Source organism: Gastrolobium bilobum, unplaced genomic scaffold (genome assembly GCF_033153095.1).
Source record: "Gastrolobium bilobum isolate Gb01-03AN ecotype WA unplaced genomic scaffold, APGP_CSIRO_Gbil_v1 utg8229, whole genome shotgun sequence".
NCBI lineage: Eukaryota > Viridiplantae > Streptophyta > Magnoliopsida > Fabales > Fabaceae > Gastrolobium > Gastrolobium bilobum.
The window spans coordinates 10,519-21,164 of record NW_026896985.1 but is presented as its reverse complement, the minus strand read 5'-3'; the positions used below and the strand labels follow the sequence as shown (position 1 = coordinate 21,164).

Sequence of the window (10,646 nt, the reverse complement as noted above, 5' to 3'; positions counted from 1 at the left end):
TAGTACTAGTTACTTGGTATTGTTTCATATTTATTATTATTATTATTATTATTATTATTTATCTGACTATTCCACGGTTCTTGATAATGAAAATTTGAGGTGCTTAATTGCATCACCGATTTAACATAACCAATATATATATATATATATATATATATATAATATAATATATATATATATAAATAAGAGAGGAGAAATTTTTTTTACTATATAAATTAAGGAATTATTAAGATACGAATCTTTCTATATGGATACAGGATACATCAAACATGTGACCAGCTTGAGCGCTCTGAATTGCAAATCCACGGCGACAGCCACATTGCAAGGTTTTGTTAGATGAGGCACGCATTTGAGTTAATATATATGTTAAAATTGTGATTAAAGGGATACCGTTGCTACTTTAACTATTTGATTTCGTATTTTAAGTTATATAATATTTAATTATATAATTAGTTCTCTTAAATATATCAAGTTGTTGTAGAGGTGTGTTTTAAAGTTTGTAAAAGTCCACCAAATTAAGTAGAAAGCAAAGCAATTAAAGCTTAATCAATCTATTCGTGTCCCCCATTTGCTACAATTTGTAGTGTTAATTTATTGGATATAACATGCGGAGAAAGAGAAACTTAAACAATCTGATCTCAGGTCACAAGGCTAACAGCGATCAAATCTCAACTTGAGCTTTTACTATTAGATATAATAGGATTCCCAAATCTATTTCCAAGCACACATGTTAATCTTCAAAACCTTTAAAGAACAAATTAACTTGCCAATTTCGGATTTTCCAATAAGGAGAAGAAAGCCAGGGGCTCAAAACGAAAAGGAGAGAGAAAAGCAACTTAAAGTTCAATGAACCTTTCTAACCTAATTCGTCTGTGCCAAAACATGGCTTGGACAAATTCTGAGCTCATGTCTTTCAAAACATACAAACCAACTCAAAATAAGACGTCATAATAATTAAGTGCGTAGTTATTTACAAGTTATTTTTGTTGGAGACTGATCTTAATTATCTCTTTGAGGCGAATCAGAACCCTTTGATATCCTCACGGCGGGTTCGACTCTCTGAGCCGCCTATGGAATTAGTTCAGAGTTCGGGTGCGAATCCAAGGATCACAGTACTTATGATACTTATTTACAAGTTTTAAAACCTTTTCTTCTTAATCTCTAAATATAAAATTAACTAATTATGGCTATAATTAATGTTTCGGTAGTGAAAAAAATTTAAGACACCTTTTTCGTACATCTAAAATTAATTAATTTTAAAAGTCAGGTACCCTGAGAAATATGTATCTATATAATAATAATTGATAATATATAAAGAAATTTCAGTAGTGAAATCCTATGAAAATATAGTCATATGATAAGGTGAGATGCTAATACGGGTAAAAGTTAAATTTTTTATTTTAAATTGTTGCAGTTGATCAGAAATGCAAATGATACTAATATATCTATTTAATTGAGTTTTGAATTTGAATTTTATATGAAAGATTGATGTATTTATTGTAACTTAAAGTCCATATTATATTTTCCTCTCAATTGATCTATAGTTGTAATTCTCATTTTATCTAATTGTTACTTAATTGGTCTTAAATAATACACTATACACAATTCAAATTGCAATATTAATTACTATTGGGATATTCAACTGTGATGGAAGTTTTACATTGGTTGATAATGAGCTAAATGAAGTGGATATAAATAGATAAACACGTTAATCCAATGTCTTAAGATTTTGGGTTCTCCCATCACGGGCTTCCCACAGACCCGCTTGATAATGGTATCTGAGCTGGGTTGGGCTCGAGTTAGCAAAGTGTTTGGCTAGGAGGCGAGTTAAGTAATACTTTGGGACTGGATACTCAGTTGAGAGGAAGCATGTCAGTGTTGGATTTCACACTTGAAGGAGAGATTGTTGGAATATTCAAGTGTGATAAATATTGATTCAAAAAAAAATGGTGTGATACATCTCACATTAATTGGTAATGGGCTATGTGAGTTCATATAAGTGGGAGGATCCACAAACTCAATGTCTTAATATTTTGTGTTTAGACATGGTATTGAATTCAGTTGATATGGTGGTCTAGCCTTAGCCTATTGGTAATGGTTCCCCTTCACGGGCCGGGGCTCCTCTTGAACCCGCCTGACAATTTCCTTAACTTCTCTTGTTTGATCAATTATTTAATATAATTGTCCGTTAATTAAATTGGTTTAATCAATTAAAGTAATTTATATGTAATTAATTTTTTTCATTTTATCTTCACTAATCAATAATCGCAATTCTCTATTGTTTAGTGTTGTTAAAGATTACATATGAATTGTATCTGATCCGGATAAAATATAAAGCCCATTAGAGGCCCAATGACATAAGGAGAGGCCCAAACCCATTAAGGATCCAGAGCAAAGCGCGATGGGCAAACATTGCGCATAAGACGTGATGCCTTCATCGCGCTGGACAAGACGCGATGCCCATATCGCGGATAAAACCCCCTTAAGGAAGCTAACTTAAGGCACAAGGATTCCCACCGCGCCTTTATTCCAATGAATGACAGACAGCTTCAGCTTGCCGCGACTCTACTATTGCCGCGACTCAGGTCCTAGCAATGACTTGCAGCCCAAGCCTGGCCACTTAGAGGCCAAGCCGCCTTTCTAAGGCGGCATCAAAACCACTATATAAATAAAGGGTACAACACCAAGGTAAGATGAATCTTTACATTAATAACATACAAACTCCTGCCTCTGATACTGACTTAAGCATTGGAGTGTCTTCGCAGGTACCCCCCCATTCGGATCCAACGCGCTACAACAAAGGACAGAGACATAGTAAGATCCAACCTCAATTCCAGGCCCAAGACCAAGAACAACAATCCATATCTCAACCGTGTGTGATTAGGCTTGATACATATTGGCCAGCCCATATTGTATTAGGTCCGATCATTGGCGCCGTCTGTGGGAATCTATCAGTTAGAACCCATCTCTTTCTCAAATTAAAAACATGGTTGATACCATAAGCAAATCCCAGAACGGTTCCAAAGGAAAGCGGAAGGAGACTCATGCTACCCGCAAAAAATCAGCTTCGTCGGTGGCACCACTTTCTATCCATGAGGATAACCCACCGACAGCCCAGCACTTGCTGGACTTTATCACACAACAAAACAAGAAAATTGCCCAGCAAATCCGAGATCTAGCTCGATTGAAAAAAGCTCAAAAGAACAAGGAAAAAAATCTAGAAAAAAGAAAAGAAAAATAAAAAGAACATGAGAAGGAGAAAACTCTTGAAAATTCTGGAGAAAGTGATTCGCGGCAGGAACATTCACTGGGTAACCCTGGTCCTTCGGGTCACAAAAACAAAAAAATGTGAATAAGTGAAAGACACTAATGAGAACGAGAATTCTCATGGAAATTCTAGGACATTTTCTCGAATTCTTCACCCATTCATCCCATGCATAATAAATATCCCAATTCCTAGAGACATCAAGATTACAACTGAAAAGTATAACGAAAAGGGGGATCTGCAGGAACATCTGGAACAATTCCAGACCAATATGATGGCTCAAGATGTAGCCGATCCAATAGCGTGTTGGTTGTTTCCAACAACCCTAAAAGAAACATAACTTAGGTGGTATTCTGTGCCACCGCCTAATTCAGTTCAAAGCTGGGAGGACTTAACTAATCAATTTCGTGTACGCTTTGCAACAAGTAAAACGCGATACAAATCTACGCATGCGCTCAAAACTGTGCGTCAAGGACCAAATGAAACATTGCGCGATTATCTCAACAGATTCTTTGATGAAGCACTCCTGGTCAGAGACTTGGATTCACAAGTCTCACTACATCTTATTACTGAAGGGCTACTTGAAGGCCCTTTCTCTATGTCGTTAGCCAAAAAGCGACCACATGCTATAGAGGAGCTGCGTGCGCGATCAGAAAAAATCATCAACTTGGAGGATTACAAACGTTCACGTGCAATTCCCAATACCAGGGCCGACATGGACAACTTTGAAAATGACGTCCACAAGAATTTTCAGCAGAAATTTCATGATAAAAGGAAGTGGGAAAGATATGACAATTATACTCCATTGAATACGTTCCAGAGGAGAATTTTGAAAGAAGTATTCCAAACATGATATGTACGAGTTAACAAACCCCCTCTAATGAGAAAAGGAATGCAGCGCGATTATACCAAGTTTTGTGAGTTCCACAACAATAAAGGCCATACAACTGATGAATATTTCGAGCTCAAAAATACTATCGAAACATTCATAAGAGCTGGGAAACTCCAGGAATTCGTTTCTAGCTGCAGGGAATACAAGACGCAAAGAAGACGCGATAGAAGCCCAGATCGCGATCCAAACCCTAATGAACAAAGGGCATATCCCATAAGGGACTACAACCCTGCACGGAACAATGATCGCAGAAATGCGAGAGAGGCCTCTACTGACAGACGCCGAGGGACTCCTTCGCGAAACAGACAGCGTATCGCGCAACAGCAACCACTTCAGTTACCTAATAACGCGACAGGAGTCTTAGCCACTATCGCCAGAGGGTCAGCGGGAGGAGGCGCGACTAAATCTCAGCGTAAAAAACATCTAAAATCCGTAATGACAGTACGCGATCATGCTCGCCCTTCCACATCTCGCAATCAAAGGCAGACCATAAGTTTTTACGATGATGACCCACTGGTAATCTCAACTTGCATGGCTAATCTCTAGGTAAAACGTATTATGATTGATAATGGTAGTTCTGCAGATATTATTTTCTGGGATGCTTTTCGCGCGATGCACATCCTAGAGGAACATCTAGTTCATGGATGTTCGGATTTAATTGGCTTCGCTGGAGAATGCGTACAACCCAAAGGAACCATTGAGATGTGGGAAACTTTTGGAATCGTGCCACAGGCTCGTACTATCAAAGTACGGTTTTATGTCATTGAATATGCCTCTGCATACAACGTTGTTTTAGGAAGACCAACTATTACTGCATTAAAGGCAATCATTTCTATGCCCCACCTTTTAATCAAATTTCGTGACATGTCTGGCACGGTAGTTGTCATTAGGGGCGACTAGAAGACAGCGCGCAGCTGATATAACACCAGTTTACAAGCTAAAACTCCAATATAGCTGGATGGAAAAGCCAAAGCGGCAATCAATATGATTGATCTTGATATGCGCGATACCTAAGGTTAGGGTTCCATGGACGTCTTTCCTCGAATAAAAAGATACCAGAATCGTGATTGATCGTCAATCGAATCAGAATCCTTATTTCCAATTGACAACCGTCTCTAAGCGATTGCTTAGAATTTGATCAAATACGGTGCTTCTACTCATACAATCGCAGAGTATCAGCCTGTTTGATTTAAGGTCATAGGGTCAATCAATCTAACCATCAAATCTGATGATTAATCCCTTTCCATAATCGCAATCGCGAACCTCAGATTGAATATCCACGATCACACGATATCAATCTAAGTTGGGAAGGGAAACAAAACTGATTTAAAATAAAGCGCAGACCCTCAAGACTAATCCATGGAATCCGTTACCCTTAGGTTGATTAAAAGGTTCTTAGCCTCGCATGGCTAAGGTAAACATGATTAAAATAAAATAAAAAAAAGAAGAAGAAAAATATGAAGAACACAAAGAACTGTTAAGAGAAAGTGCTTTTATCCCAAAATACGAAAATTCCGAATGAATAAAATGTTTCCTACTCTGCCGTCATATACCCCTACCCAAAGCGGGTTAGGGTTTAGTTATGATCGGCCCATCTGTCTAAAATACGAAATAAAATAAAATAAAACTAAAACTTGGTTTTGGGCCACTTAAGTAATTGGGATTTAATCTAAATTACAAGTCCAATAATAAAATAAAACTTCAACAAAACGCGTATATGTCTTAATTGGATTTATATAACTCAGGTTATGTCTTTTGCAAACCGACTACTGCAAACCAGACTTTTAGCAACAGAGCAGCGACTTTAAACTCAAATTGGGATAGATCTTCTCATTTAAAAATTCCAAAACTTTCAACAATTAAATATATTTGATTTAACTTTACATAGGTTCAAGCCTCTCTTAATTTAACGGTTCAGGTTCTTGCAGTCAGAGGCGGACGCAAGGCAAAGAGAAGGGGGCACATGCCCACCCTTAAATTTTGATGTGAAAGTACCAAAATACCCCTCAATTAAAATTCAAATTTCCTCCTATTTTATTTTTCCTTTTTCTCCTCCACCCATGACCGACCTAACCTAACCACCTCCATTACACTAAGATCCAAACCCAAATAGCAAAATTCAGTCTCCTGCGACTCCGCCAAAGTGCCAATAGCAAAGATATGACTCGTATTTTAACAATAAAAAAGGATATCAATTTCAGAGCTGGAGCTGGTTGAACTATCCATTCGACTGCGCTGCTGCTAGACCGAAAGTAAGAATTCTCCGTCTCTGTAAATATCCATTTCCTATTTCATGGTTATTCTTCTGAAAAAATATGCATTATTGACACCAATAATTACTTTGCTCTGGTTTGCGTCCGCCTCTGTGAGGGTGGCATTTTGATTATTAATGATCTATAAAAAATATGTGGTGCCTCATAAGTAATAAAGTTTTAATTTTTTAAATAAAAACAGAATTTTTGTTTGTTGGCATATAGCTTATCAGTTATCTTGGTAGTGAAATAATATTATAGTCGAAGTGCTCCTCATGGTTGTTTGCACAAATAATATTATAGTCAGCACATGAATACATGATTGCTTGCACTTGCACAAATAATATTTTGGTGTAAAAAAATAAAGCTAAATTTACTATAATACTTTACTGATTCATATGAGTGTTGGTTTCTTTTTTTTATTGATTTATTTTTGTCATTTGTCATTTTTTAGGATGGAAAGATATGTAGGTTCTTTTTTTACAAAGTCAAGTAGTGGTAGTACTAAACGTGCTCGATCCGAATCTGCATCTGTTGATTTATTTCAAGATAAACAAAATGAGCGTGCTACTCCCTCAAGCCAGAACAAACCAACAGTAGAAGGTCCACCGGATTTGTATGTTCCTGATCCGGGTAAAAGACTTCCTATTATGAGATTTGCGAAGAGTGCTCAAGAAAGGGAAATGATTCGAAGAATTTATCTAACGAATGGTCCTTGTCAACCAAAACTTGACAACTTTCCTCAATCCTTAATTGGGGGTAAAATGCGTAGATTTAATCCTCAATGGTACAATGAGTTTGGCACTTGGTTGGAGTATAGTGAATCAAAAGATGCTGTATTTTGCTTGCATTGTTATCTATTTAAATGTGAGCATGGTGATGGAAGGGGTGGTCATGATTCATTTGCAGGAGAAGGATTTAGCAATTGGAAGGATAAACAACGGCTTTTTAAACATATTGGGAAAGTTAGAAGCATTCATAAGTTGTGCTTCAGTGCTGCCAAAGATTTGATGAATCAAAATCAACATATTGACATTGTTGTGTCTGGCATTTCTGATAAAGCCAAACAGGATTGTCGTATTCGTCTGAATGGTTCTATTCGATGTATTCGATATCTCATACGACAAGGTTTGGCTTTCCGGGGACATAATGAGACAAATGCTTCAATGAATCAAGGAAATTTTGTGGAGCTTGTAAAATTCCTTTGCGAAAGCAATGAGGAGGTAAATAATGTATCTTTGAATAATGCCCCAGATAATCTCAAAATGATAGCTCCCTCAATTCAGAAAGATATTACTAGTGTTGCTGCTAGTTTAGTTACCAGAGCTATTATTTCAGATAATGGGGATAATTTCTTCTCTATACTAGTTGATGAAGCTCGTGATATATCAATTAAAGAACAGATGGCCTTTGTTTTAAGATATGTGAACTGCAACGGTGACATTATTGCACGTTTTCTTGGTCTTCTTCATGTTTCAGATACTACAGCTAGTTCACTTAAAGAAACGATTGAGATGATTTTTGCCAAAAATGGCTTGAGCTTGACAAAGATTCGTGGTCAAGGTTATGATGGGGCAAGCAATATGAGTGGTCAATTCAGTGGTCTGAAAAGCTTGATTTTAGTTGAAAATAATTCTGCTTACTATGTTCACTGCTTTGCACATCAACTTCAGTTAGCTTTAGTAGCTTGTGCTAAAAAGGTTTACACTTTGACTGATTTCTTTAATTTTATATCGTTGTTGTGTAATGCAGTTGGTGCTTCTTGCAAAAGAGCAGATATTTTGAGAGAAAAGCAATTTGATGAGCTAGTAAAAAGTATTGCAAGCGATGATGTTCAATCAGGGAGAGGCTTGAATCAAGAAATGAGTTTGTCACGACCAGGGGACACACGTTGGAGCTCACATTACCGATCATTGGTAAGTCTGTGTACATTGTTTGATCCTGTGCTTGATGTGCTAGAAATCATAAAAGATGATACAAATCTTATGCATGCAAAAAGGTCTGAAGCCTTTGGCCTTATGATGCGTATGCAAACTTTGAATTTGTATTATTTTTGAACCTGAAGATCAAGGTCTTGGCAATAACGAATGATTTGTCACAAGCACTTCAAAGAAAAGATCAAGATATTGTAAATGCTATGACTCTTGTAAAAGTTTCAAAGGTGTTATTACAGAAGATGAGGGATAATGGCTGGTATAATCTATTTAAGAAGACTTCTGATTTTTGTATAAAACATAATATAGATATCCCTGATATGGAAAGTGTACTTGCATTACAAGGGAGAACAAAACGTAGAGGACCAGTTACTCATCTGCATCACTTTAAGGTTGACATATTTTATGCAGTGATAGATACTCAACTTCAAGAGTTGAATGATCGTTTTAGGGAAGTTAGTTCAAATTTGCTGGAATGCATGGCATGTGTAAATCCGTGCAACTCTTTCTCGGCATTTGACAAAAATAAGTTGTGTGAATTTGCTGGCTGTTATCCTTCGAATTTTGATTTGAATGATTTTGTCATGCTTGAATATCAGCTCGACACGTATATTTTTGATATGCAAAGTGATCCTGATTTTTTGAATTTGCAAGGAATAGTTGATCTTGCCAAGAGGATGGTTGAAAAGAAAAAACATATTGTGTATCCTTTGGTTTATTTACTTGTAAAGTTAGCATTAACTTTGCCCGTAGCAACTGCATCTGTGGAAATAGCATTTTCAGCTATGAAATACATCAAGACTGCACTTCGTAATCAGATTGGAGATGAATGGTTGAATGATTGTTTAGTACCATATATTGAAAAAGATGTATTTGATAGCATTGGTAATGAGGCAATTATGATGGAATTCCAAAAAATAAGGCCTAGAAGAATGACATTGTAATTATTTTTATTGAAATATACTTTTATTATTAAAATATATGTACTTGAACTTGAGTGCCCACCCTTCTTCAAATTCCTGGATCCGCTATTGCTTGCAGTGACCAAACCAAGATATATTGTGTTTGCAATTCTCTAAATTCTAAACTATTTATTTCTAACACTTTAATTGCTTCTTTGGTATCATGTATGTGCTAGTATAGATTATATCTTTGTGGTAGATTATGTATTATGATTGCTTTAATATATTTATAAGCATATCATGTGTCAAAGTTTCAATAAAATGATCATTTAGAAACAAGAAGGGAGATTTTGCAAAAATCTTGATGTCTTCCTCCGACCTTAAAACGAGCCTTTTCTATCGCAGGTCTCAAACCACATATCAGGAGACTAGTCCTTGTTCAAAGACCTCAAGATATTCATGCTGCTTTTTCTTTGGCCAAGGTTTATGAGGACCAATATGCAGGCTCAAACATGGGATCCAAGCAGCAATGGTAGTGGACACCATGCAATTCCTTGCCGAGCACTACATCAGCCACTGTATCTTCAAGTAAAATGCCATCCGCAGTATATATAATTCCCATTAAACGCCTTTCACTGGTTGAAATGCAAAGTAGACGTGAATAGGGGATTTGCTATAATTGTGATGAACGATACGTGGTTGGTCACAAATACAAAGGAAAAACCACTTTGTTATATTTGGAAGGTACCAATGATGACATTGTCACCTTTGAAGCCGATGACATTCAAATTTCTTCTCCTAACACACAAAATATGTCCAACTCATTTTCAAAGATTAGTTTGAATGCTCTTTTTGGCCATTATTCTCCATGATCCTTTAGTTTGGCAGGAACCATATTTGAAAAATTGATCCAAGTGTTAATAGATGGAAGCACCATATATAATTTTATTACACAAAAGGCCAATTATTTGGGACTTATTCTGCATACCTTCATCCATTTTTACATTGCAGGTTGGATATGGCAATGACCTTCAGTGCCAAGCAATTTGCTATGGAGTACCTTTAGAGATGCTGTGAACACATTTCCCTTAGATTTATATGTATTGGATTTGAAAGGCACCGATATAGCCCTACCAGTATAGTGGTTGGCCACTTTAGGCCCAATCATGACCGACTACGGGCAATTACTCATGTCCTTTGATCATAACGACAATAATGTTCAATTACAAGGGCAACGACCGTACAACCCAATACTGATTTCTCCAGCAAAGCTAAACAAATTATGACTTGTGATACCTTCACCTCATGTCTCATGTGTTTTGCCCATCCAGACTCTTCAGTGGATAATGTTTCATAATCCACCAATCTTGACCTCTAACATTTGGTTCTTGAAATCCAAAG

At 36.6% G+C, this 10,646-nt stretch overlaps 1 protein-coding gene across 1 annotated transcript; it reads left to right on the top strand.

The window, feature by feature from the left end:
- The first annotated feature begins 4,145 nt into the window (after positions 1 to 4,145).
- Positions 4,146 to 10,322, top strand: LOC133303233 (uncharacterized). The gene is made up of 4 exons (XM_061503114.1): positions 4,146 to 4,537; positions 6,864 to 8,325; positions 8,475 to 9,236; positions 10,257 to 10,322. Exons 1-4 carry the CDS (start codon positions 4,146 to 4,148, stop codon positions 10,320 to 10,322), a joined length of 2,682 nt encoding a protein of 893 aa, XP_061359098.1.
- The last annotated feature ends 324 nt before the right edge of the window (positions 10,323 to 10,646 follow it).